The sequence below is a fragment of the Leopardus geoffroyi genome, chromosome A1 (assembly GCF_018350155.1).
Source record: "Leopardus geoffroyi isolate Oge1 chromosome A1, O.geoffroyi_Oge1_pat1.0, whole genome shotgun sequence".
In the NCBI taxonomy this organism is placed as follows: domain Eukaryota; kingdom Metazoa; phylum Chordata; class Mammalia; order Carnivora; family Felidae; genus Leopardus; species Leopardus geoffroyi.
Window position 1 is genome coordinate 133849795 of NC_059326.1, and position 23732 is coordinate 133873526.

Below are 23732 nucleotides of genomic sequence, written 5' to 3' on the forward strand. Positions count from 1 at the left end.
TATGCGAGGTTTTGAAGCTTCACTTCTATTTTTCTTTAATGAAGGGAGGTGGGGAGATGACTTGGTGGCCATTACTCTCGAGGAGCCTGTCTCCACATTTCTGATTGGTATCATTCACTAAACATACCCCTGTAGTTGTAAGTGGGCTCTGCCCTATTCTTCGTAACTTTCTCTAAAACTTTCAGTTCCCCTTCAAGTATAAACCCGGCTGGGTAGGAACATCGTCACCATTATCCACAAAAATGTTAATTCGTAGATCCTCAGGTGGGCGTGGTTGACTGCAGAGTAAGAGCAAGATCAAGGTGTGGAAATGGGCATTTGCCAAAGAGGAAGAGAGGCACTAGGAGAAGAGACGAACAGATGAGCTGTGTCTGTTCCTCCTAAATGCGACGGAGGGAGGGTTTTGCTGGGCTAGTTGACATACCTGAGCCAGGAGCCCAGGCTGTGAGGTGGTGGCCCGCAGGTTGCAGACCTTGAGCAGCTCTTTCGCGGTGCTCAGAATTCTCATCTATTCACTGCGGTGGGGTGGGGAGCAGTGTGTGTTGATCATGTCCCCAGGAGGATTGAATTTCCAGCCGTGGAAAAAGATCACCCTGTCCAAGTTTGGTTTTAGTCATCTTTTCAGAGGATACAGAGTAACACTGCACTTACTTCAGCCATGTTTGTTGAAAAGGATTGCAAAAAGCTAATAGTTGTTTTTTGGTTCATTTCTTTTAATTTTTTAAATGTTTATTTCCCAGAGAGAGAGAGAGAGAGAGAGAGAGAGAGAGAGAGAGACAGAGCATGAGTGGAGAAGGGGCAGAGAGAGAGGGAGACACAGAACCTGAAGCAGGCTCCAGGCTCTGAGCTGTCAGCACAGAGCCTGATGCGGGGCTTGAACTCACAAACCGGGAGATCATGACCTGAGCCGAAGTCGGTTGCTCAACCAACTGAGCCACCCAGATGCCCCGTTTTTTTGGTTCATTTCTTAATGAATCATCAAAATCTGCCTAAAAACCACAGACTTAAATATTCATTGTTCTTTTTGTTTATCATCATGAAGATTGTCAGTAATGACAGTGCTTTAAAAGAAAAATCATCCAACCAGTTGACAAAAGGCAGTATGGTTTTGGAAGCGTCCCCCTAGGGCTTGTATGTAGAAGTTAAAAAGAAATAGAAAAACAACAGGTTCGTGTATGGTGGGTTTTTTTTCTTAAACCTTACAAAATAATGTGCGTGCATCCATGAAATCTGCTGAGTCTCTATGATGTACTTAGAGGCATACACAGATGAATAGAAACTATCCTTGTACTCAGAGGGCTTAAAGCCTAGTGGAGAATTGGACCTGTAAGCAATTGTGCTCTAGTAAAAAGACTGGCATAAAAGAAGTGTTTGTATGTATAAAGTTCATTCGAGATCCAGGAGGAATAACTGTTAGGTCTGCAAGAGAAAGTCAGGCTGGCTTAGCTGGAGAGGTAACCTTACATCTCTCACTTGAAAGATGTGCAGAAGTTTTCCAGGCAGAGGAGATAGAAATTCTAAGAACAGGGAACAGGGTGTGCAAAGGCAATGAGGTATGGCACAGCTCCCGCATCTGGGGAGCTCACAGTAATTCAGTATTTCTGACATGTATGTGTTTTTTCTTTATTATTGGAGCATAAACCATAAGGGGGTGAGTGTCAAAGGATGAGGGAGGAGAGATAACAAGGGACTGTATTCATAAAGTATTCGACTTAAAGAGGTTTTGATTTCCCCATAAAGAACTTCTCAAACTCTAATGTGCATAAGATTCCTTCCCTCCCTCCCACCCCACCCCCCCTCCACACTTTGATGGAATGCAGATTCCTGGGCTTCATGCCCAGAAATCCTGAGTCACTGGGTGTGGAGAAGCCGCCTCAAATCTGTGTTTCTCATAAGCACTCCAGGTAATTCAATGATGGTCGGACAGAAACCGTACTTGAAGAAACACTGCTAGAACAGTGGGGAACCACTGAATTTTCTTTCCCAGGAGAGACAGTAAAATGATTGTGAGCACAAGTTAGTGCTGTGGCTTTGGAGGAATAGATTGGAGTGGAGAGGGTGAGGATATTTTACTAACCCAGATAAAGGGTGATGGAGGCCTTGACCAGGGGGCCCTTTGCAACGTGAAAATCTGCTGCTCTTTTATCATTTTATGTACTGTGAGAGCTTACCCAATTCACTTTGCTCTCATTTTCTAATTTTCCCAACTAGTGTATTTTTGTAACATTTAAGTGAGATTTTTTTTTCTACTCTCTTGAGTCTTCTATTTCTGTTGAGTACATGTCATCTGGCCTTATTTTTCTGTTATCATTGATGTATTAGCATTCTTTATCATTCTGTATGTCCTTCATTTCCTAAAACCCACCTGTAGAGATCCTTCTTATTTTACATCCATAGATACTCCTCTGTCACCCATCCGCCACTGTATTGGATGACATGATTGACTGTTGCTACAGCTCTTAAAACTGGAATAACTTCTTTTTATTTATTTATTTATTTCACATTTATTTGTTTTGGAGAGATATATAGAATATATAGATATATATTATAGATCTATATTATAGAATGTGGGGAGGAGGGACAGAGAGAGAGGGAAACAGAGAATCCAAAGTGGGCTCTTTGCTGACAGCAGAGAGCCCAGTGTGGGGCTCAAACTCACTAACTATGAGATCATGACCTGAGCCAAAATCGAGAATCGGAACCTTAGCCAACTGAGTCACCCAGGTGCCCTGGAAGTTTTTTGATAACTACTAACTGGAATATAGTTGTCTCCTCTGATGTGTCTTAACAATATATTGGTTCAAAGAATATTTCTGTGGTTGGAACCAGAAACTTGGTCTCTGCCTTTCAGGCCTCACAGTCTAGCTGAGGAAAGACAGTAAAATCTGAGTTATCTAGTCTCATGGGAAATAACAAATTTGCGTTTGTTGGGGAGAGGGGAAAGGTAGTCTTAAATTACCTCTAATAGAATATTTTGAAATTAGGAACATCGTTTTATTTTCCTGCATACATGTGGACTAATATTAAAATAGGGCTCGCTTTTTCAAAAGTAAATGATTTTTCTGAGCAATGAAAGAAGAAAGCCTTCATATACAGCACAATGAAGTAATTTTAGAATTCAGAACTGTCCCCAGAAAATGCAGTTTGACCAGTCTGCAAATAACACGTATATTTAACCAAAAACACAGCTCTGTAAGGATTTATAACCGAGTCAGCTTTGAAAATACCCATTTGCCCAGTTGCCATAGACAGGTAAGGATTTATGTGTAGAAACAGTTATTTTTCTTTTTTAGATTATGAAATCCTCTGAATAGGAAAGACTTCATTTTTAAAGCAATTTCAGTATTTCTAAGGTTTTAAGGCTTTTACATGTGCATTTTATTTTGTCAGAAGATGCCAATCCAATTTTAAGAAAAAGTCCTTGTCAAAGTGTATAGTTTTAAGTTTGTAAACTCTTCAAAGTATTCTAAAATTCGCAGGAACATGAAATTTCAGGCCGTGGTAAAAAAGACTGTCAAATATATGGCTTCTGGGATGGAGTTTTTTTCCTAATTAAAAATAATAGGACTCATTGTTAAAATATATGTGTGTGTGTGTGTGTGTGTGTGTGTGTGTGTGTATACCCACATACATATATATATATATATATATATATATATATATATATATGAATAAAATCATCCATAATTCTACACTTACAGATGGCCACTAAAAAGACTTTGTTTAGTTCTTTTTTATTCATATGCACTCATATATTATGAACAAATTATATCATAACTGCTCCATTTTGGGTGGCTTTCTTTACACATATTTCAGGAGCATTGCCCATTACCTATATTTTGCACATGTGGTCTTTGTTTCCGATAGCTACTGTAACAAATCATGACAAACTAAGTGGTTTAAGACATGTATTTATTTTTGTAGAGTTCTAGAGGTCACAAGTCTGAGATAGCTTCCCTGGGCCAAGATCCAGGTATGTCCAGGGCCCAGCTTCCTCCAGAAACAGTAAGGTGGAATGTGTTTCCCCGACTTCTCCAGTTGCTTTCTAAAGCTACATTCTCTGCATTGCTTACTCCACTTTTAAAGCCAGCAGGGTAGCATCTTGCTTGTGTCACACTGCCTTCTTCTCTAGTCAAAACTCTCTCCCCCTCCCTCTTATAAAGACACTTAAGATTACTTTTAGGGCCCACTCTCATAATTAGGATCATCTCTCCATCTCAAGACCCTTAATTGAATCACATCTTCAAAATTCCTCTTGACATACAAGGTAACGTATTCACAGGTCCCGGGGATTAGAACCTGGACGTCTTTGGAATCCATTATAGTCCATCTTTATTGGCTTTATAGTGTTTCATTTTATGGCTATTTCAGTTTTTACTAGCATTTGCCTTCATAAATTAACATTTATTAACATTATCAACACCTTGTACCTTTGGGGTTTTTTTGCCCATAGTATTCTAAGGAATTCTGAGATTAATTTCCATATGCATGAATGTTTGTGTATATAGTTGATTGTATAAGTTCCAGGATGTCCGTTTATAGTTAAAATGTCTATCTGTATGTGTATATTATATGTATATTTTGTAGCAAACATATACATTTATATGTGTGTATCTGTGTATATGAGAGGTATGTGTTGGTGTGTGTGTTTCCACTCTCCAGATAGCTTTCTAGATAGTTGGCAGGGAGAACTTCTCTCCTTATGCTCTTAGCAGCATTGAGTAGGATCTTTATTTTAATCTTTGTCAATTAAACGGGTAAAAAGATACGAGTGATGCTTTGAGTGCATTTTTATGATGACTTATTAGATTGAACACTTTTCATTCTAAACACTGTATTCCATGAGTTAATATTTATTTTAATAGCTTTATTAGCAGTGAAAATGACGTGTAGTAATAGATGTAGATACTAAAGTTTGCTTGAGAACTTGGCTAAAATATTTTGTGTCTTAAGTTAAATAATAGCCTGTGATTTGTGGAAGAATTTGTATCAGCTTTAGCAATGGGATAAACTTTGGATTGTTAACAGAAGCGCATGGTTTCTACCTCTGTCTGTATATGCTCCTTATGTGGTACTTTGTTGGAAACTCTTAACTCTTACTTTAATGGGATAGTTTTCCATAACTTTACATGTCTGACCTGGAAAAATATTCAAGAAAAAAAGAACTGATAAATTAACTTTAATCTTACATTACAGAAAGGTCTTAGTGTCAGCTACTAAAGGGCTAAATATAACTACCCTGACCCACTTAAACCAAATTGACACTTGTGATAATTGCACTGTAATTCATGCTCAGGAGCTGGATAAGAAATGATGAACCTTAGACCCAAGCTTCTGGGTCAAGAAACTCCAGGTCCTTGAAGTTAATTCCAGATTGAGAGACTATTACAATGATTAGTAACTGAGGGTCACTGTTACAGTCAAAAAGCATTCAGCATTTCATATAATCTAATTACATATATGTATATGTATACATACATATAGCTACATATGCATGGTCTCTATTTTCTGAGATTTTGAAATCTGTGACAGTAGACCTGCTTAACTGATACAGCATATATAGATAATGAAATGGACTCATGAAATTGAATAGGAATAGATCAAAAAAGCTTTTCCAAACATATACAAGCTGAATCTTCAAAATATCATGATTCTCTACCTGACTTTGCATCAAATATCTTTCTAACCCTGAGCAAATCTTTTTTTCCTCTTCTCCTTTCTCTAACATTCATGTGAATGGGTGTATTGAGGATTTAAAGATGGAGGAGATACAGCCCCTTCCCTCTTACCCAAGGGGGATTGATCTGCAAATGAACAGAGATTTTAATGTGGTGGGAGAACCTTTTTTTCTGCGGAGGCTGTCAGGAACAGAGGCCATTAGAGCGATATTCAGCGTGGTGGGGTTAGGGAGCCTCAAAGGAAGGCCATCTAGAACAGGTGGCAAGAAGTTCGGTCTTAAAGTGAGATGGGAGTTAGCCTTCCGAGTTTGTCAGATGAGGGGGGCTGATCTCCAAGACTTGTTCTCTGCTCTAAGATTGGATTGCTTAGTTCTATTAGGGGCCAGTACTGTGTGTCAGTTTTTAGTGGATCTTCGAGCCGCTGGTTTAGGATGGAGAAGACACACTGCTCTCTGGCTCCCTCCCACTCATCTCCTGTAGGATGACCCTTGCTGCCCTGTAAGGATGGTAGACCTTTTCTGTCCACGTCTATCCTGGAGCTCTGACAGACTAAGTATGCAGCTCCTCCCAGGATCTTCTCTTGCTTGAAAGCCAGAGGATGGAGGGCTAGGGTAACACGCTTGCAAGCAGTGATTATGACACCCAACCCCGTCCTCTGTGCTGGGCTGCCATCATGCATGTTTTCCTCCTCTTCTCTGTCTTACACATCAAGGAGTCCCTCGTTTGAACAGTACTTCATTGCTCATAATCATCTGTTCTCTCCTCTTGGGTTTTTGTAAGTTACTGGCTATTTCCTCCATTTCCTGAGCCTGTGATTCTCCTGGGATCCAAGGAGTACCTGAGGAAAACTGTTAGGTTCTCTTCCCGTTCTAGCCACTCTTAAGCCTGTCCTTTGCTCTCTCAGACCTTGTCCTTCAACTCGCCCTTGGGGATTATGCAGTTCTCTGCCCAACCTGCCAGGAAACATAAATCAGTTTTACTGTGTTTCCTTTGGTTTATCTATTCACTTTATAAATGTCAATCTACCTTGAAATATTGTTTAAAGTTTTTTTTTTTCATATTCCCAGGATAATGTAACCTTATTTATTATCTATCTCTTGGTGTTCAGCATTCAGACTTATACCTACAAGTTAATTTTCATTTACCTTTTTATCTTCTTTCATAGTTTGGTAACATGAGCAAAAAAAATGGTTTAATAACACTAATAGAGTTTTCTTTCAACATACTCCACATCTCTAGCTCCACCTTTAAGTTTTATTCCTTAAGATGTGCAATGATTACAAGGATTGCTTATTCAGGATGGGCAATTTTCTCTTCACACTTCTACCCTTAAATTCACAAGACAGCATTTAGAAGCCAAAGTAGACCTGTAGGTGTGGACAGCAGTGGGGAAGTAGTCACTTCTAGGTGTTCTAAAGATGGAGATTCATAGAGGTCAAGTTTAGTTTACAGCACAGTCCCCAGACTAGGCCAAGATCAGGCAGAATACCTTTGGAAACTCAGTATCAACACCACTTTTCATTGTGTCTTATCATTGGAATTGGCCTTGTGGCCAGAGTGTCAGTGCAGGGAGCCACTCACCTGCACTTGAAAGCTTAGTTTCCCACAGTGTTTAAGTTCAGGGGAGGCTCGAGGGATGTTATCTTCAACACTGTTCTATGTATGGTGGGAGAAAACCCTATTGCATGGACATGGGGCAGAGGGTGGGAAGCAGAAGGGAGAATTCAAGTCAATGAAAAGAACATGGAATTCTTTGTTTGGGGGGTTGGTGAACAGTGAAGAATTTGACCCATTCTTAAGTACTCATTTTATCCTAAGCCAGCATTTCAGTAGCATGACAAGGTTATTTTTCATTGTCATTTACCTTTCTTATAAAAACAATGACTGATAATATCATCTGATTAAGTGAATGAGCATTCTGGATCACAAAGCTTGTCCATTAGTGTGTAGGCTTAGTTATTGTGCAATAAGTAGAAAATCTTGCTAAATATCTGTATATTGACTTAGACTGGCTGTAGTCTTAGGAATTTCCAATAATCTCAATTTCCTCTTAGTTCTTCACCCAGTTTTACTGCACTTGCAACTAAACTATACTCTAGTTTCTGCCCATGTAATTATTTTGTCTGTACAAAAATGTCAGTAGTTCTGACAATTTTAATTCTTGTGTTTGCTGACTGCATTATCTTCTGAATCATGAGTTCTCAAATCAAGTCAAACAGGTTAGAAGACAAGTTACACTTGAGCATCACACCTACTCTTATCTTAAATGAATGTGGGAATGTATCAGCCACTTTCTCTGTATTAAGTAGTTCATTTCTGGCTCCTCACGCATTTTGTCTGTTTTTATTTTTTTTCATTTTGGATACAACCCACATTTTCCCAAGCCTTTTAAGTGCAAAAACTGTGTTAAAGTATATGTAGTTTAAAAAAATTATGTTTTTTCCCATCCCTTGGAGAATTTTTAGGGTGGGTTACTCAGAATGTATAGGGTGGAGATTGTAATGACATCTGCTCATAGGCCAGGATATTTATCATTCAGTCAAGAGAAGAAAAATATGTTTTATGCATTTATTTACCCATGTTGGTTATCATTGTTGCTCAAATACCTGGGCTTTTCAGGAAGAATAGAATGCAAGAGTTGAGAAGTAGAGAATCATGAGGTCTTGCAACCATCCAGAACTTGATGTCTGTTCACTGTATCTCCTTCAGGTTACCTCTACTCAGACACCCTTATAGGAGGTCCTTTCTTGTTTTTTTCAGTCTTTTTCATCTTCAGATCCAAAGAGTCTTCTGCATTGTTAATTCAGTTTTCAAGGACAGTTGTCAAGCTCCCTAAATTTTCTCTTTCTGCACTTTCAACACAGGTTCTTCAACATGTAATTTATTATTATTTTTTTTAACTTTAGAGAGAGAGATAGAGAGACAGTGTGAGTGGGGGAGAGGCAGAGAAAGAGGGAGAAGAGAGAATCCCAACCAGGCTCCACACTGCCAGCATAGAGCCGGATGCAGGGTTGGAACTCACAATCTGTGAGATCACGACCTGAGCTGAAGTCGGCTGCCCAACTGACGGAGCCACCCAGGTGCCCCTAATGATGACATTTCTTAGAGTGATGTTAAGACATAAGGAATGTTAGTACTTCTCTTTTCAGTTACAGAACATAGATAAAAATTAATAAGAGAAATTCTTTAGAGCTTCATTCTCTTAAAGTATCTTCATGGAATTCTTAACAAGTTGAGATTCTTTGAAAAAAATCAATTGACCTGCTATCACTAATCATTTTAGGGCATTTTAAGGGAAACATAGATACCAAAGCATCTGAAGTGTCTCCATTCAGAAAGCATTTATTAACTGCTTGTATAAATCAGGAACTGTCAGATTTTGGGAATATAGAAATCAGTAACACATGACTTCAGCCTTGAAGAATTCACAGACTCATATGGAAGATGGAAGACCGTAGTAAACAGGCACTTACCATACAATGTGACCAGCACTGCATAGAGGCATGTTGAAGGCACCACCATAACAGAGGGCATGGTGTGGGGTGTCCTCTGCTCTGTTCCCATTACTTTTAGTATTGTATTCTTTTAACTTCTGTGTATTGCTAACATTTATATACATTGTGTTCTAAACACTGCTTACAAGGCCTTATGTATGCCCTCTCATTTATGGAAATCTCAGAGGTTGTCCTATCCTGAACCCCCAAAAATGGGGAAAATGGGCAGAAATTAAGTGACTTGCCTCAAGTCATGGTAATTGTTGGATCCAAAATTCAGACCCAAAGTTGTTGCTCTTAACCAATGGTCTGTCCTACCATTCTAAGAGGGAGACATAATTACAAGCAGTAGTTCTCACCCAGGGGTGATCTTGCCCCCAAAGAACATTTGGCAAAGTCTACAGACATTTTTGATTGTTACAATCTGCGACTAGGGGGTGGAAGGCGGGGATGCTGCCTAACGCCTTCCGGTATACAACACAACCCCCCAAACAAAGAGTTATCCAGCCTAAAATGTCCAAGTACTGAGGTGGAGAAATTGCTTTGGAGCTTGGTAGTTTGTGTCAGCCTTTAAAAATACTCTTTTAGGGGCACCTGGGTGGCTCAGTCACTTAAGCATCTGACTTTGGCTTAGTGGTTGGTGAGTTTTACCACCCCCCCCCCCCCCCTCAAGTCAGGCTCTGTGCTGACAGCTCAGAGCTTGGAGCTGCTTCAGATTCTGTGTCTCCCTCTCTCTCTGCCCCTCCCGCACTAGTGCTCTTTCAAATACAAATAAACATTAAAGAAATTTTTTTAAATACCCTTTTAAATCCTTAAAAGCCTGTTTTTAAAGTGTGGAGCAAAAAAATACTGAATCAAGTTCCTAAGTATCTGGTGAAGTGTATTTTGTCAGTTGTTCAATTGAGAAAAATATTGCCTTCTTTGTCTACCTTAGTAGATTTCAAGGATCTGAGGAGCCTCAGTGAGAATTTCAAAAGATGATGCATAAGAAAGCCCTGTACAACAATGATCAGAAATTCCTAGAGTCCTTGGGGTGAAACTATTTCTGGGAGTCACAAGAATTAGATAGGATCCCAGAGTGCACTCCTGTTGTCTGTTTACAACTCCCTTGTCAGCTGACCTCTCTTCCCTTGTCACTCTGCTATTTAGGTAAGCAAGTTTGTCTGCAACTTGCTTAAGCATTTTTTGAGTCTTTTTTTTTTTTCCCTAAAATCTTGTTTTAAAATTTACTATCTCTCACCGTATTACGCCAATTTAAGGCAGCTAATTTAAATTCTTTTTTTTTTTTTTTTCTTCTGTATAGACTTTTACACAAGCATTTGCCTGTTAGGGGAGTTCTTTGAACACCATGCCTTTCTTCCAGATGAACAACAGGAACGTTGATTTCATCTTCCTTTCAAGTTCTAACACATGTGGCAGGAAAATAACTCTAGCATTTGTTGACTAAGTGCCAGGGAGCGTCTGTACAGGTAGGAGCTGGCCATTCCCTGGATTTGTTGCAGTCCGCGAAGCCAACAGCTGTGCCTGTCGTAACTCATCAACTGGATGTAAACTCATAAATCCAGTTGACTGGGGTTTTAGGTGAGTGTGGCCTCCCCTTGGCGTGCTTTTCCTACAAACAGCGTCCGGGTGAAGAGTAATTACTGACTTCCTAGGAGTGTTTTCATGGTGATCCATTCTGCCGTGAATCACAGACCAGCCCTCAGGTGCGCCCAGCGCTCACCTCGGCGGGTGCGGGCCGCGGCTGGATTGATTGATTGATTTGGGGGGAATGATCCAACTGCGGCTGCGGGCCGGGGGCGCGGCGCGGGCCTGAAGATGCTGGGGTCCGGGGTGCTCCGGGGCTCGCGCACGGGTCCCCACCCCGCCCCACCCCCAAGCCTGCCCCCTTTCCCATGAGGCCCAGCTCCCGGGGGAGGGTCTGCCGGTGGGGAAGGGGCCCCGGCCCAGCCCCTGCCGGCGGAGGCCGCACAAAGGTGCCCTGTTCAAGTCCGCCTATAGGCCCGCTCTCTGCAAGTGCTTTTAAGTTTCCTTTTTTTCCGAAGGGGGAGAAGAGGCGCTTTTGCCATTTCATTTCTTTTCCTTGTATGTAGATACCAAAAGGAAACACGGCACTGGGCATGTTCGGATGTTGAATGGTTTGCTGATAAGCAGCAGCCTCCCGGAACCGAAGCCTTAAAATAGTCGTCGCCCTCCCCTCCCACCCCCCGCAGGAGCTGCAAATGGTATCTGCCAAACAGATGACAAAGTACCTTGGACTGAATCACACACAGACAGCATTTTGTGCAGAACGCACGGCCCAACTCTTGTAATTACTGTTTATAGCTGCCCAGGGCTGACCAGGAGAGGGCAAACCCGAGAGGAAATAAGTTTCCTGAGCCTTGGAGAAATGGCTGTGTGTTAATTAAAGGCTAGGGGTACTTCTCAGACAGGCTCCAAGTTCTTGAGATCACAGTTCACAGCACGTTTCCTCTGGAGGGAGTGAGTAGATAATTGGGATTTTTTTTTTCTTTTTGTTTTTTTCTTTTTTCTTTTTTTTCTTTTTCGGTTCTCCACCCCCCGCCTCCTCCCTCCCTGGTCTGGCCTTATGGCCTTGAACCCGCAGTGAATTGAAGAGAGAACGAAATGGATATGTCTGACCCCAATTTTTGGACTGTGCTCTCAAACTTTACTTTGCCTCATTTGAGGAGTGGGAACAGGCTTCGGCGAACACAAAGGTAAAAACCGCGGGGATACTTTGCCTGGAGAAGGGAGTGTGTTGGCTTTGGAGGCGGCCAGACTGCCTTAACAGCTGGGGTTCTGTTTAGACGGTGGCAGTTTGAAAAGTTTCTGCCCTGCCAGGGGGCCGCTGTTTCAGGTATTCTGTCATCCTCGTGGATTTCCTGGGTAATCCCGATGGCCTGTACTTCCAGAGTTGTTCTCCTTTTGAAATGTGGTTCAGGAGGGGAAGGGGGTATGAGTGGAGGGGAGAGAAATAGAGGAGGAAGATACTTTGTCTCTCTGATGGGATGTTTTCCAGCCCTTTCCTTCACCCAGACGTCTGAGGACGCTTCTGCTGCTTTTTGTAGAGCCTCTCAGATGTTACCTTCTAGTAAAGACTTGACCTTTATAAGGTGCAGATGTGCAATGCAAAGAAAGCTCAAGTTAGCCTGTTTCCTATTGTCTGTTTAAAAGAGACAGGTCCGCGTAACTTTGCTGTTGTTGTTTGTTTGTTTGTTTGTTCTTGTTGCTTTGCTGACATTTATTCCTAATACAGGTTGGCCTTTTCAGTTGGTAAAATACCTGACAGAATAGGTGGAGGCAAAGACAATTTTAAAACCAGGATGAAGCTGGTGGCAAAAGTGAAAGGCAGTTCCGAGATTGAGGGAAGACGATTTTAAAGGAAGTGTTTCTCTTCTGTGCCTTGTGTCCGGCACAGAAAGGTGGCATCGTTGTGGTTTTAGAGGGGCATACCTTCTGAGTTGCTTATAGATTCTTAGTTTTTCTTCCAAACTTGACTTGGACATACACGTGCTCATATGTGCGTAAGAGCAGCAGTGCGGTCAAATAAACAGGATGCTGGCTATCTGATTTGGAGCTTCTGAATCTCTGGGCTCCAGTGTCTCAGGAACACAAGAAAATGGTGTACTCTATTGTTACATCTATAGCATCTTGTAGTATAAGTACTGGTACGTAATACTTTGGAAAACTTTGGAAGGTTCCCATGGTATTTCTTAGATTTCAGAAGCATCCTGGAATACTCACAAGTGTCGTGTTTTGTATATGCGCATGCACACACACACACATATAAAACATCAGTGTATGTCTGATACTGAGTAGATTTTAAAGTCATACTACCTTTAATGCAACTGGAACAGAGTTGGTACCAATAAACCGTGTGAGATTCTCAAGTCGTGCCATTTACGTAAGGTAGCTGTGCTTTTCTTGTTCTGCTATCTATATTCAGAGACCTTATCTTTTGGTGTTGGTCATTTTTGTTCGAGACATATCATCCATGCACCTCTCCCCCAGCAAAATAAACACAACTAGTTAGTTGATGAGATAATGCTGTCTGTGAATAAGACCACCTCTTTCATGGCAGTAAAGTCTGTAACTTCTTACCTTTTCAGTTTGCCGAGGGCCCTTAAGTATTCCCGAGTGGTTTAGTCCTGGCTGTGATGCAATCTGTACTCTCACCTGGAGCCGCTTCTAGAGAGCAGTCTGCTCTGACGTCACACCTGTGTGTCTGAGTCTGAAAAGCAGCTGGGGCCTCTAGCCATCTACCTGTTGATAATACTATTGAGCGAATTCTCAGGCCAGTCTGACCCTGACTTTCCAGCCCAGGGGATTCTAGTTCCAGCCCAGAACACACCAATTCAGACAGCTCACACGGGCAGAGAGCCCACATTCTGAAGTCACTTTGGTTCTTCCCAGCAAAATGGGAGAGTGTGGGAGGGCTTTCTCTACTCCTTAAGTCATAGACCCGTTTTTTTCAGTTCAGGGAAACAGAGAAGGGGATGGATTTTCTTCCCTCCCTTCTATTAGTGTAGGTTGTCACAGCCCGTCTGTTACTGGGGATTTCCAGGATTCCCAGAGTTTGCACATATGTGTCTTGAAGATCCTGTCTACACACATCTACTTATTATTGGTCTCAAAGACCAGCACTGCTTTATATTTATTATGGAGATTGGCAAACTTGAAGGGCAGGTGTCTTCCGGTCCAGGGCGATGTATGTAGTCGTTGCATTCTCTTATTATACAGTGATCAGTTCCAGCTCTGTGTCCTTCCCTACGGACATGTAGCATATGCTTACAGTGGGACTCTTCCCATTCTGTGACCTCCCTTCCCTGCTCTAAATCCTGTCTCCTCCTCCAGCCCCCACATTAACCCCATTCCTCAGCTGGCTCATCAGGTTCCCTAAATCTGTCCTTTCAAAAAGACCTCACTGTCCTCAGGTTGTCCTTTAGCCAGTCTCATTGTGGGTGCGCCTGGTGTTCAGGTGAGGACCCCTTGCCCTCGCCCTCAGGTCATGTGCCTTAGCCCTGGGCATATCTCTGTGGCGCAAGCCGAGCTTTTCTGAACACTTGCCGACTTGGTCTGATAGATCGTTCATTTTACATGTTTTTCCTAGCTACTTGTTCTGATTAATTTAGTAACTTCGGGAACCTCATCCTAACCTTTTCTTTAATATCAGCTTCTTGCATCTATCAAAGAATGAAATCCAGCTTGGAGCATGTGAATAAACATCTTAGAGCTCTTTGGGATGGGATGTTTATACCACTCAGACAAAAGAAGGAGGAGGCGAATGGTTTCCCATTATCGCCTTAAGTCTGTATTGTATGGGCCGTTGTCATCATGGAAGCCTTTTTGGTTTGCTCCATCACATTTGCCTTGCCAGTTCAGCATGGCTTGGTTTGCTCTGTCAGAGGGAAACTTTGAAGTTTTGAAACTGGGCCTGCCTGGGCCTGTAACTTCTAACTCCCTGAGTTCTTGCACAGAGGATCCTGCAGACCTAATCCCGGGCCTAGATTGTTACACAGTATTGACGAACTGACAGCCTGAATTCCTTATCCTGAATCCCAAAGACAATTTATTGTTCCCTTCATTCTTTTTTGTCTTGACTGTGACGGACAGCACTTGTCTGGGTGCACACTGACTTTGTCTGTGTTTTGCCGTAAAGCTCACATATTCCATTGGAAACTGTGTGTTTTTTTTTTGTCACGTCATTTTCATTTTAAGGGAAATTTTCTTCTTTTAATTTTATGAAAATTTTTATAAATATTCTGTAAAGTCTTAAGCCCTTCAAAACATCTTTACTTCCTCTTGCCTTGCTGTCAAATTCTTTGAATGATTGCAAGTGACATTGTCTTAAGGTTTATACTTCTAGGGAAGTTTTGCCTGGAAAATACCTCATAGCTTCTGCCAGTAAACTACTAGCCAATCAAATCTAGCACTGTATAAAAACAATTATTCATCATGACCTGTTGGTCCCAAGTCTATGCACAGGTGGTTCAACACCAGAAAATCAATCAATGGAATCCATCACATAAATAAGCTAAGTAAGCATTATCACAGGATCACAGAAAAATCCATTACTCACTCATATGACAAAAACTCTCAGAAAACCAGGCATAGAGGGCCACTTCCTCAAGTCGATGAAGAATATCTACTTAACACAGCAGTCCTCCCTAATCTGTGGTTCCACTTGGTGCAGTTACCTGTGGTCAGCCACAGTCCCAAAGCAGATGATAGCGGCCGAACACTAGGTCACGATGCTTACTTACATCATTCGCCTGACTTCATCTCCTCGCATAGACACTTTGTACATCGTCCTGAGAAGAAGGGTGAATACAGTGTAATAAAGTTTGAGAGACAGGCCATATTCGCCTAATGTTGATTACACTATGTTATAATTATTCTATTTTATTATTAGTTACCGTTGTTAATCTCTTACTGTGCCAAATTTATGAACTTTATTTTATTTTGGATGTAGAAGAAAATGGTGTATATAGGGTTCGGTACTCTTTAGCATCTTTTGGGCTTCTTCTGGGGGGTTTGAAACATATCCCTGTGAATAAAGGGAACGGCCATAGTGAGACACTGAAAGTTTTCCTTGCTGAGATCGGGTAGAAGGCAAAGATGTCCCATCTCATCAAGCACTCCTTTTCAACCGGACACAGTTTCTTTTTTGATGTCTGCCTTGATCTCCTCTTTCCCTTTCTCATTTCCTCAAGGCTGACTCGGTACAGCCATTCACCTGCTGCTTCGAGGGACCGAAATCTACAGCTGCTTCATGTTACCACTGATGTCGATGACCTTTTTCCCCTGTTGGATTAAAAACTTTTTGGGGGAAGAAGATCAGGCTTCTCTTTGATTTATATCACATATGTAAAGAGAGGGCTACCATTGATTTATAAGTATTGCTGCTCAGTTTTGAGGTGCGACTTTAGTCTTGATGATACACAGTCTAGAGAATCTAGAAGATACTCGATTTTTAACCTTAATGGTCAGAAATCTGTCATGTTTTCATTGGGCTGACCTCATGCTATCCAAATCTCAATGACACCTAAATCGAGTGTCATTGTCCATGCCAATGAGCACCTTGTGACTCAGTTAATCACTTGGAACAAGTTTCCTAATGTATTTTGCGAGAACCCATGGGCTAAAAGTTGCTTTGGGGTGTTTTTGTTTTTGTTTTTTCTTTACTTAAAAGTTGTGTGCTTTATTATTTCTCAATTTTATTCTTTCATTTTTTTTTTAACGTACATCCAAGTTAGTAGGCATATAGTGCAACAATGATTTCAGGAGTAGATTCCTTAATGCCCCTTACCCATTTAGCCCATCCCCTCCACCCCGCCCCCCCCCCCCACAACTCCTCTAGTAACCCTATGTTCTCCATATTTAAGAGTCTTTTATGTTTTGTCCCCCTCCCTGTTTTTATATTATTTTTGCTTCCCTTCCCTTATATTCATCTGTTTTGTCTCTTAAAGTCCTCATATGAGTGAAGTCATATGATATTTGTCTTTCTCTGACTAATTTCGCTTAGCATAATACCCTCTAGTTCCATCCGTGTAGTTGCAAATGTTTTTTTTTTTTAATGTTTTCTTTCTTTCGTTTTATTTTTTTTCTGAATTCATATTACTCAGCAGTTGCTCCGAACAGCAGGTACATTCAGGGATCTTTAACTGCTGAATGTATTGAATTTTTATGTATGCTTCATCTTCCTTTCAGAAACATCTGTAGTGTTTGGTGAGTTTTTCTTTTTGTTTTCGTCATGAATATGTGTCTCTAAAGAGTATGAAGAATACACTTCTCTCTTGTCCTGACATGTGGGGTATTAGTGAATTTGTACCCACCCCTTTTATGGAAAGTCCCATTAAATCCACATTTACTGAGCATCTATTGTGTGCCTGGGCACTGCAGCCCAAAGCTGAGTCATAGAATTGCCTTCAGTGAGGACATGCAAATGAATCATTGCAAACCAGGGCAATAGAGAAGTATTTATAAGGTACATATAAGCCATAGGAGTGGCCAGTGGGGAAGAAAGACTTGGGTCTCAAGGAGCCAAAGGAGAAGCCATATGGAAAAGACAATACCTCAGGGAGGTTTTGAAGGATAGGTTTCTTCTATTTATCAGACTGAAGGACAGGACCATCCCAAAGGGCAAAAGAAATGGTGTGTATGAAGGCACAGTGGCCTTAGCAACAGAGTTCAAGGGACTATACATAGCTCAATATTGCTAGAGCATAAAAAACCAGGAGCATAACTCAGTATTGTTGATGCATAAAGTTTGCAGAGGCAATACAGTATACCACAGTGGTGAAGAGGGTTGCTCTAAAAGCCAGTTCACCTGGGTTTGAATGAGATTGGGCAAGTTCACTGGACTAGAGTTGCTCCATCTATAAACCAGGGACAGGTAAATTACTTACAGGATTGTTGTAAGGAGTAAAATATGCTCATATGAGTAAAATGCCTAACGATGACTGGCACATAAAAACTATCAGTAGATACTCAGTATTCACATTGTTTCTATTGTTACAACAAGCGGATGAGTAGTGGGCGATCAGGCTAAGGATGAGAGTTGAGGCACTTGCTGTTTGTGGGAGCTTGCTTGGCCTTTACCCAAAAGGACGAAGGCCTATCTGGCAGCTTTGGGGATTTTAGGTCTGTGAGAGGAGGGTGGGACCTGGAAACCAATGAATGAGTCATTGCAGTAGCCTACCGAAAAGGTTATGCAGGCCTGAGGAAGGAATATGGTGAGATTATGACTTTGAGAGAGACGAAGGGTATCAAGTTGATAAAAATTGATGAACCATCCGCTCTGAGAGACCAGGAAACGTTGCATAGTGGCCCTGGGGATTGTGACCTGGGAGATGAAGGAACTACCTTTACAAAGAGGCCTGGGGGAAGGGAAGACCAAAGAACTTGTACTCGTCTCTTCGATCCCCAGAAGCCTGATTAATCTAATTTATTGAGCATCTAATGTGTGCTGAATGTAAGGAAGTGTTCCTTCCTTCACTCAGCCAATATTCACAGCACCAATATCTTGGGCTGGGCAAGGACTATAGTGGTGAACAAGACAGAGTGCTTGGGCCTTGCAAATAAACAAGTATCTAAATAAATCAATTGTCCAATGGTGATCAGTGTTCCAAAGGCTTATAAGTAAGTGCTGAGAAGAGAGAGTAACAGTGTGGGGGGCTGCTTTAGATCATGTGGTCAGGGAGTGTCTTTTGAGGAGGTAGATAAAACTGAACAGGAGACCTAAAAACCGTGAAGGAGCCATTGGTGGGAAGCATTTGGGATTGGCATCTGGGAATGGCAAAGGCTCTGAGGCAGGAAACAAAGAGCCCTAGACAGGCCATTGGGGGTGTGGGTTCAGGTCACCAGGGAGGCTGGACCAGAAATAATAAGCTTGAGAGTCATCATTAGGGCCATCTGAAAAATACGGTAGATCAATCTGTGGGAGAATAAGGTTGCTCCATTTAAGGAGTGGGCAGAGATTCAGATAGGTACAGGTACAGAGACTTGGAGGAGAATCTGGAGTGTTCTCATGGAGCTCCAGCGAGGAGGACAGGCAGCAGTGTCACTGCACAGAGAGACAGCAGGAACATGTGCCTTGTGTCTGACAATGGGGAAGGCATGGGTGACCTCAGCACCAAGAGCAGAGGCAGTGACAGGGTGGGGGTGGGGCTGGGGCAGAGGCCCAGGAGCCAGGAAATAGTAGTCAAGTGAGGAATCGCAGACCATGGGTGGTAACCACTCTCTGCGGGTAGCTACCTACAGCAGTGACACATCATCGTGTCCCAGCTCCTGCACATTCACAGCCGGCCCGGCAGCTCTGTTCCCTGAATCATATCCCCTTACTCACTGTTGCTCATTTTATTGTCTGCCTCATCGCCCAAATGGGCAATGACAGTTTCCTTTTCACCACCTCTCTGGAAGCTCAGGCTCTGTCCACAGCCTTATGAGTACCTCGTCACTTACCACTCTTGCTTCACATCACAGGCTCTGAGTGCCCGAAGCTCCCTCCCCCTGCCCCCACCACTTTGTCTTTTCCGGAGCTTGAGCTCTGACTCTCCCCGAAGTGTGTTCCTCTGGAGGCTGAAACCTGGTTCACTCACTGGCTTCCTCTCATCCTCTCCATGCCTGACCTGCAGGCGTGGCCCCTCCCTGAGTCTCTGCACCCCTTTCCTCCCACTCGGAGCTCTGCCCAGGCCTGTTTCATCAGTGCTTCCTTTCATCTCTCTCCTTTCTTCAAGCTCCAGACTGTGTTCTCTGCCTGCTGGATGGGACTGCCTGTCACTGCAGGACTCACCCTTTGGTCTGCCCCTCAGGGTTAGCTCCCACATTGGTAGCATTCCTTGAGACCCTCCCTCGGTGGATCCTCCTCCCCCAACCTAATAAGGCATCCCCTCAGGGAAGAGCAGAAAGCCAAGTCCCCAGGCCAGGAACAGCCAGCAGCTGTCCGAGTGGTACCTGGGGAGATCCTGGCCGCCCCACGCCACAGCAGTCTGTGTGTCCTGTACTCTAGTAAAGTTTACCACATACAAAGGACGTGAGCAGGAATATGCACATGTCGAAAATAACGCTTTTATTCTCTAGTGTGAAGCTTTCAATAGGAGATTGCAGACTGTTTTGCTCCTTGAATAGGAAGGTCTTTGGGGGTTGAGAGGGAGGGATAAAGAAGAGAGGAGGAAAGAAATGAGATGGGTGTGTGTGTGTGTGAGAGAGAGAGTGCAAAAGGAGGATTTAAAAATTAGTTCTTTAAAAATAAGCCATTATAATATAGAGTCTGTGCTCCATGGGCAGGCATGGGCTATTCATTGCTAGAACTTGTCAGCACTGGGAGGAGTATATCACCAAGTTCACAGTGACAGTGTAGAACATTATATGCTTTTATGGCTTTGCTTGGTTCTCTTTACACTTAGATACTGTTACCAGAAGCCTAGGTGATGTCTTTAAAACAAGAGAATCATACACCTCAAGATGGAAAGTATCTGCCTTCTGGGCTAAGAACGGAGAGGTGCTGGGGTTAGGAAGTAACTTGAGTCCCTATGTGGAAATGGGTCCTATTGGAGAAAACTTGGAATAGGACTCCTGCATAATTTGGGAGACTGGAAAGCGGCTGATTTCTCCAGGAGATTAAGACTGGAAGTCCCGAGTCCCCACCTCACCCCCATACACACCCATCTTGTGTGAGTGAGCACGCACAAGCTATTTTAATCTGAGCTGTCTTTACGACATGTAACCTAGTCATTTGGGAGTGACGTCACGGTAACTGAGTAATCCCTTTGAAAGTTAAGTGGTAGAGCCAAGATATTAAAATAGTCCTGGGGCTACCTGGATGAAAGTGGGCACAGGGTGTGTATAAATCCACTTATTAGAGGCGCAATCTCTATCGGTGGAAGTGTTGAGTATATAATAGCAAACTGGGTTTTTGTGGTACGTGGGACATTGTGTAACTTGAAAGATCTCTAAATAGAAGTTCCCATGGTCGTTAACACTTAGGTTCTGGTACTTTATTTTCTTTTCCTCTGTCCTGGTAATCAGGAAAGTTCCCTTGTGGACTTGTTTGTAAATTCTGAAAATGTTGACCCGAAACCTCATTAATAGAACAAGAAGATCTGCAGGAGGTTTAACGACATTAATGGCCATTGGACATGCTTGTTAGAGAAGGTAGTTATGCCAAAACCAGACTGAAACATCATACGGTGCTTTTGTTTTTTACTTACTTACTTACTTACTTATTTATTTATAAGGCCTGAGCAGCATTTGAAGGTATAAACAGACTGGTAAGGAGATTAGACAGCCATTAATGTTTATCTCTTAAGCTTCACATTGCTTGGGTTGTTACAGAACCCTGACACTTGCTACATTCCACTGACTTGGTGTTCTTAGATTTGTCAGTGGCTCAGATTGTGTTACAGTCTGGGATCCCTTAGGAAACAGTAATTGTAGGCAATATATAGGCAAAATCCAGATCGTGGAGTATGCTCGGCCACCTACCATTTGTGTTGTGAAGTTCTCAAGTAAGCTTTTAGCTCTTAAAGTTAAGAACCAGCTCCGTGTCCCTGGAAACTTTCTAGCGTGATGTGGCATTTCAAACTGCAGATATCTTTTGGAGATAACATATTAGTTTCTGAGTGAATCACCTGGGCGGAGGGAATGAGGAACTGATGACCCTTGCTGAGGTCTCCTAGGGTCATAGAATCAGAAAGAGAAGAAAACTGATGGATTCACCAGGGTCATTTTGCCATATGAGTATTTCCGAAAGCTGTCTTTGCTATGCTTTATTCTAATTTTAAACATTACAGTGCATGTCGGTGTCTCAGGACCCTGACTTTGACCTTAGCGCATTTCTTTCTTGAGTCACTATTAGACTATTATCCAGCCACTGCCAAACTGATTGGCTGCTAAATTTGAAGAAAATCACTGAATCCATAGCTTGCATAAAAATCACCTATGTCCCTTTAACATGCGTAGCTTTTCAAATGCTAGATGATGGATATCTTTAAATTAGAAATCATGAGTATTAAATGTTCTATTTTTACATATACACGGAGGGGTTAAGAGGAAGAGGTATGTTTGTCATGGGAGAAACTGCCTGGTGAATAAAGTAGTCTAGGAAATAGGGTAAATGAAACCTTTGTTACTGTAAAACAATAGCCATTAAGTGACTATTATGTAATGTTATTTCTTACGGTTGATTTGGAATGGCTTGTTGATCTTGAAACTTGAGATAAAATTCCTGTAAAAATACTACTTACATTTGGCTGATCTCACGACTTTTGATACAAAATCAAAGACTTTTCCAAGTAGATTATCTCTGTTAGACACTGAGCTCTAGAGATACTGAAGCCATGTCAGATAGATTTTTTTTTTTCCCCACCTAAAGAGTAATTTTATCCACTCGGTGTTCTCCATTTGAGTACTCATCCAAATAAACACAAATATTTGCTAATCCAAAAAATGGTTCATTGTAAAATTAGCCTATGCTTGCTCAACCGCTCCAAAAGGGCACACAGGTGGCAAAACAGCTGATAGGCACACTCACCTAATTTGACAGTTTGAATGGATGGTGATGAATTTGCATTTTCCATAAAAGATACATTGTTTTTTTTCTTCTCAAATCTTTATTTAAATTCTAGTTAGTTTACAAACAGTGCAATATTGGTCTCAGGAGTAGAATTCAGTGATTCATCCCTTATATACATCACCTAGTGCTCATCACAGTAAGTGCCCTTCTTGGTACCCATCATCCATCTAGCCCATCCCCCACCCACCTCTCTCCACCAACCCTCAATTTGTTCTCTGTCTTTAAGAGTCTCTTAAGGTTTGTGTCCCTCTCTTTCTCCCCTGTCCCATCTGTTCATATGTTTTGTTTCTTAAATTCCGCATGAGTGAAATCTTTTGGTATTTCGTCTTTCTCTGAATGACTTATTTCACTTAACAGGGTCTATCTACATCGTTGCAAATGGCACGATCTCATTCTTTTTGATGCTTGACTAATACTCCATTGTATATATACACCACATCTTTTTTTTTTTTTTTTTAAGTTTATTATTTATTTTGAGGGAGAGAAAGCGTGCACGTGAGCTGGGAGGGGCAGAGAGAGAATCCCAAGTAGGCTGTGCACTGGGGCTCAAACCCACTTACTGTGAGATCCTGATCTGAGCTAAAGTCAGATGCTCAAACCAAATGAATTGCCCAGGCACCCCTCACCACATCTTCTTTATCCATTCATCAGTCAAGAGCCCATATGGGCTCTTTCCATAGTTTGGCTGTTGTTGATAATGTTGCTGTAAATTTCGGGGTGCATGTACCCCTTCGAATCCATATTTTTGTACACTTTGGGTAAATACCTAGTAGTGTAATTGTAGGATAGTTCTATTTTTAACCTTTTGAGGAACGTACATACTGTGTTCCAGAGTGGCTATGCCAGTTTGCATTCCCACCAGCAGTGTGAGAGGGTTCCCCTTTCTCTGCATCCTCACCAATACCTTTTGTTTCTTGTATTGTTAATTTTAACCATTCTGATACATTCTTAAACAAAGAAAGTTTTTATGTTAGATCTCAAATGGCCTCAGGGATCAATAGCAGAACTCAGAGGAAGGGGTAATTCAGGGGTGTTTTAAGTCATAATTCTTATGGTAGATTCGCCAAAATGAGCTTCTATGCTTACAAATTATAAATTTCTATATGTTTTAGTATTGGATATTTGGGGTTAGATGTTTGGACCAGAGAGTTAATAAGGGATAACTATTGCCATTATTTTCACTGTGACCTATAAAATTTGTATATAACATTTTTTTTCTTTTTTTTTTTTTTTAATTTTCTTTTCTTTTTTTATTTGAGAGAGAGAGACAGAGAGCAAGCAGAGGAGGGGCAGAGAGAGAGGGAGACAGAGAATTGGAAGCAGGCTCCAGGCTCTGAGCTGTCAGCACAGAGCCAGACGCGGGGCTCGAACCCACAGACCACGAGATCATGACCTGAGCTAAAGTCAGCCGCCCAACTGACTGAGCCACCCAGGTGCCCCTATAGCATTCTTTTTCAATAGTTGTCTTCTCTTTCATTAATTTCC

General features: G+C 41.9%; 1 protein-coding gene across 18 annotated transcripts in view; it reads left to right on the forward strand.

Moving 5' to 3' along the window:
- The window catches only part of MAST4 (microtubule associated serine/threonine kinase family member 4), a 568735-nt gene that overhangs the window by 389246 nt on the left and 155757 nt on the right, over nt 1–23732 (forward strand). For 2 of the 18 annotated variants that reach the window (XM_045495043.1, XM_045495080.1), the window contains exon 1: nt 11414–11889. The exons of 15 other annotated variants lie outside the window; for them this stretch is intronic. In XM_045495043.1, the coding sequence (XP_045350999.1) occupies nt 11798–11889 (92 nt within the window). In that variant the 5' untranslated portion in view covers nt 11414–11797. Of the gene's footprint in view, nt 1–11413; nt 11890–23732 lie in introns of those variants that run through there. One more of the 18 variants, XM_045495033.1, reaches the window with a different exon arrangement.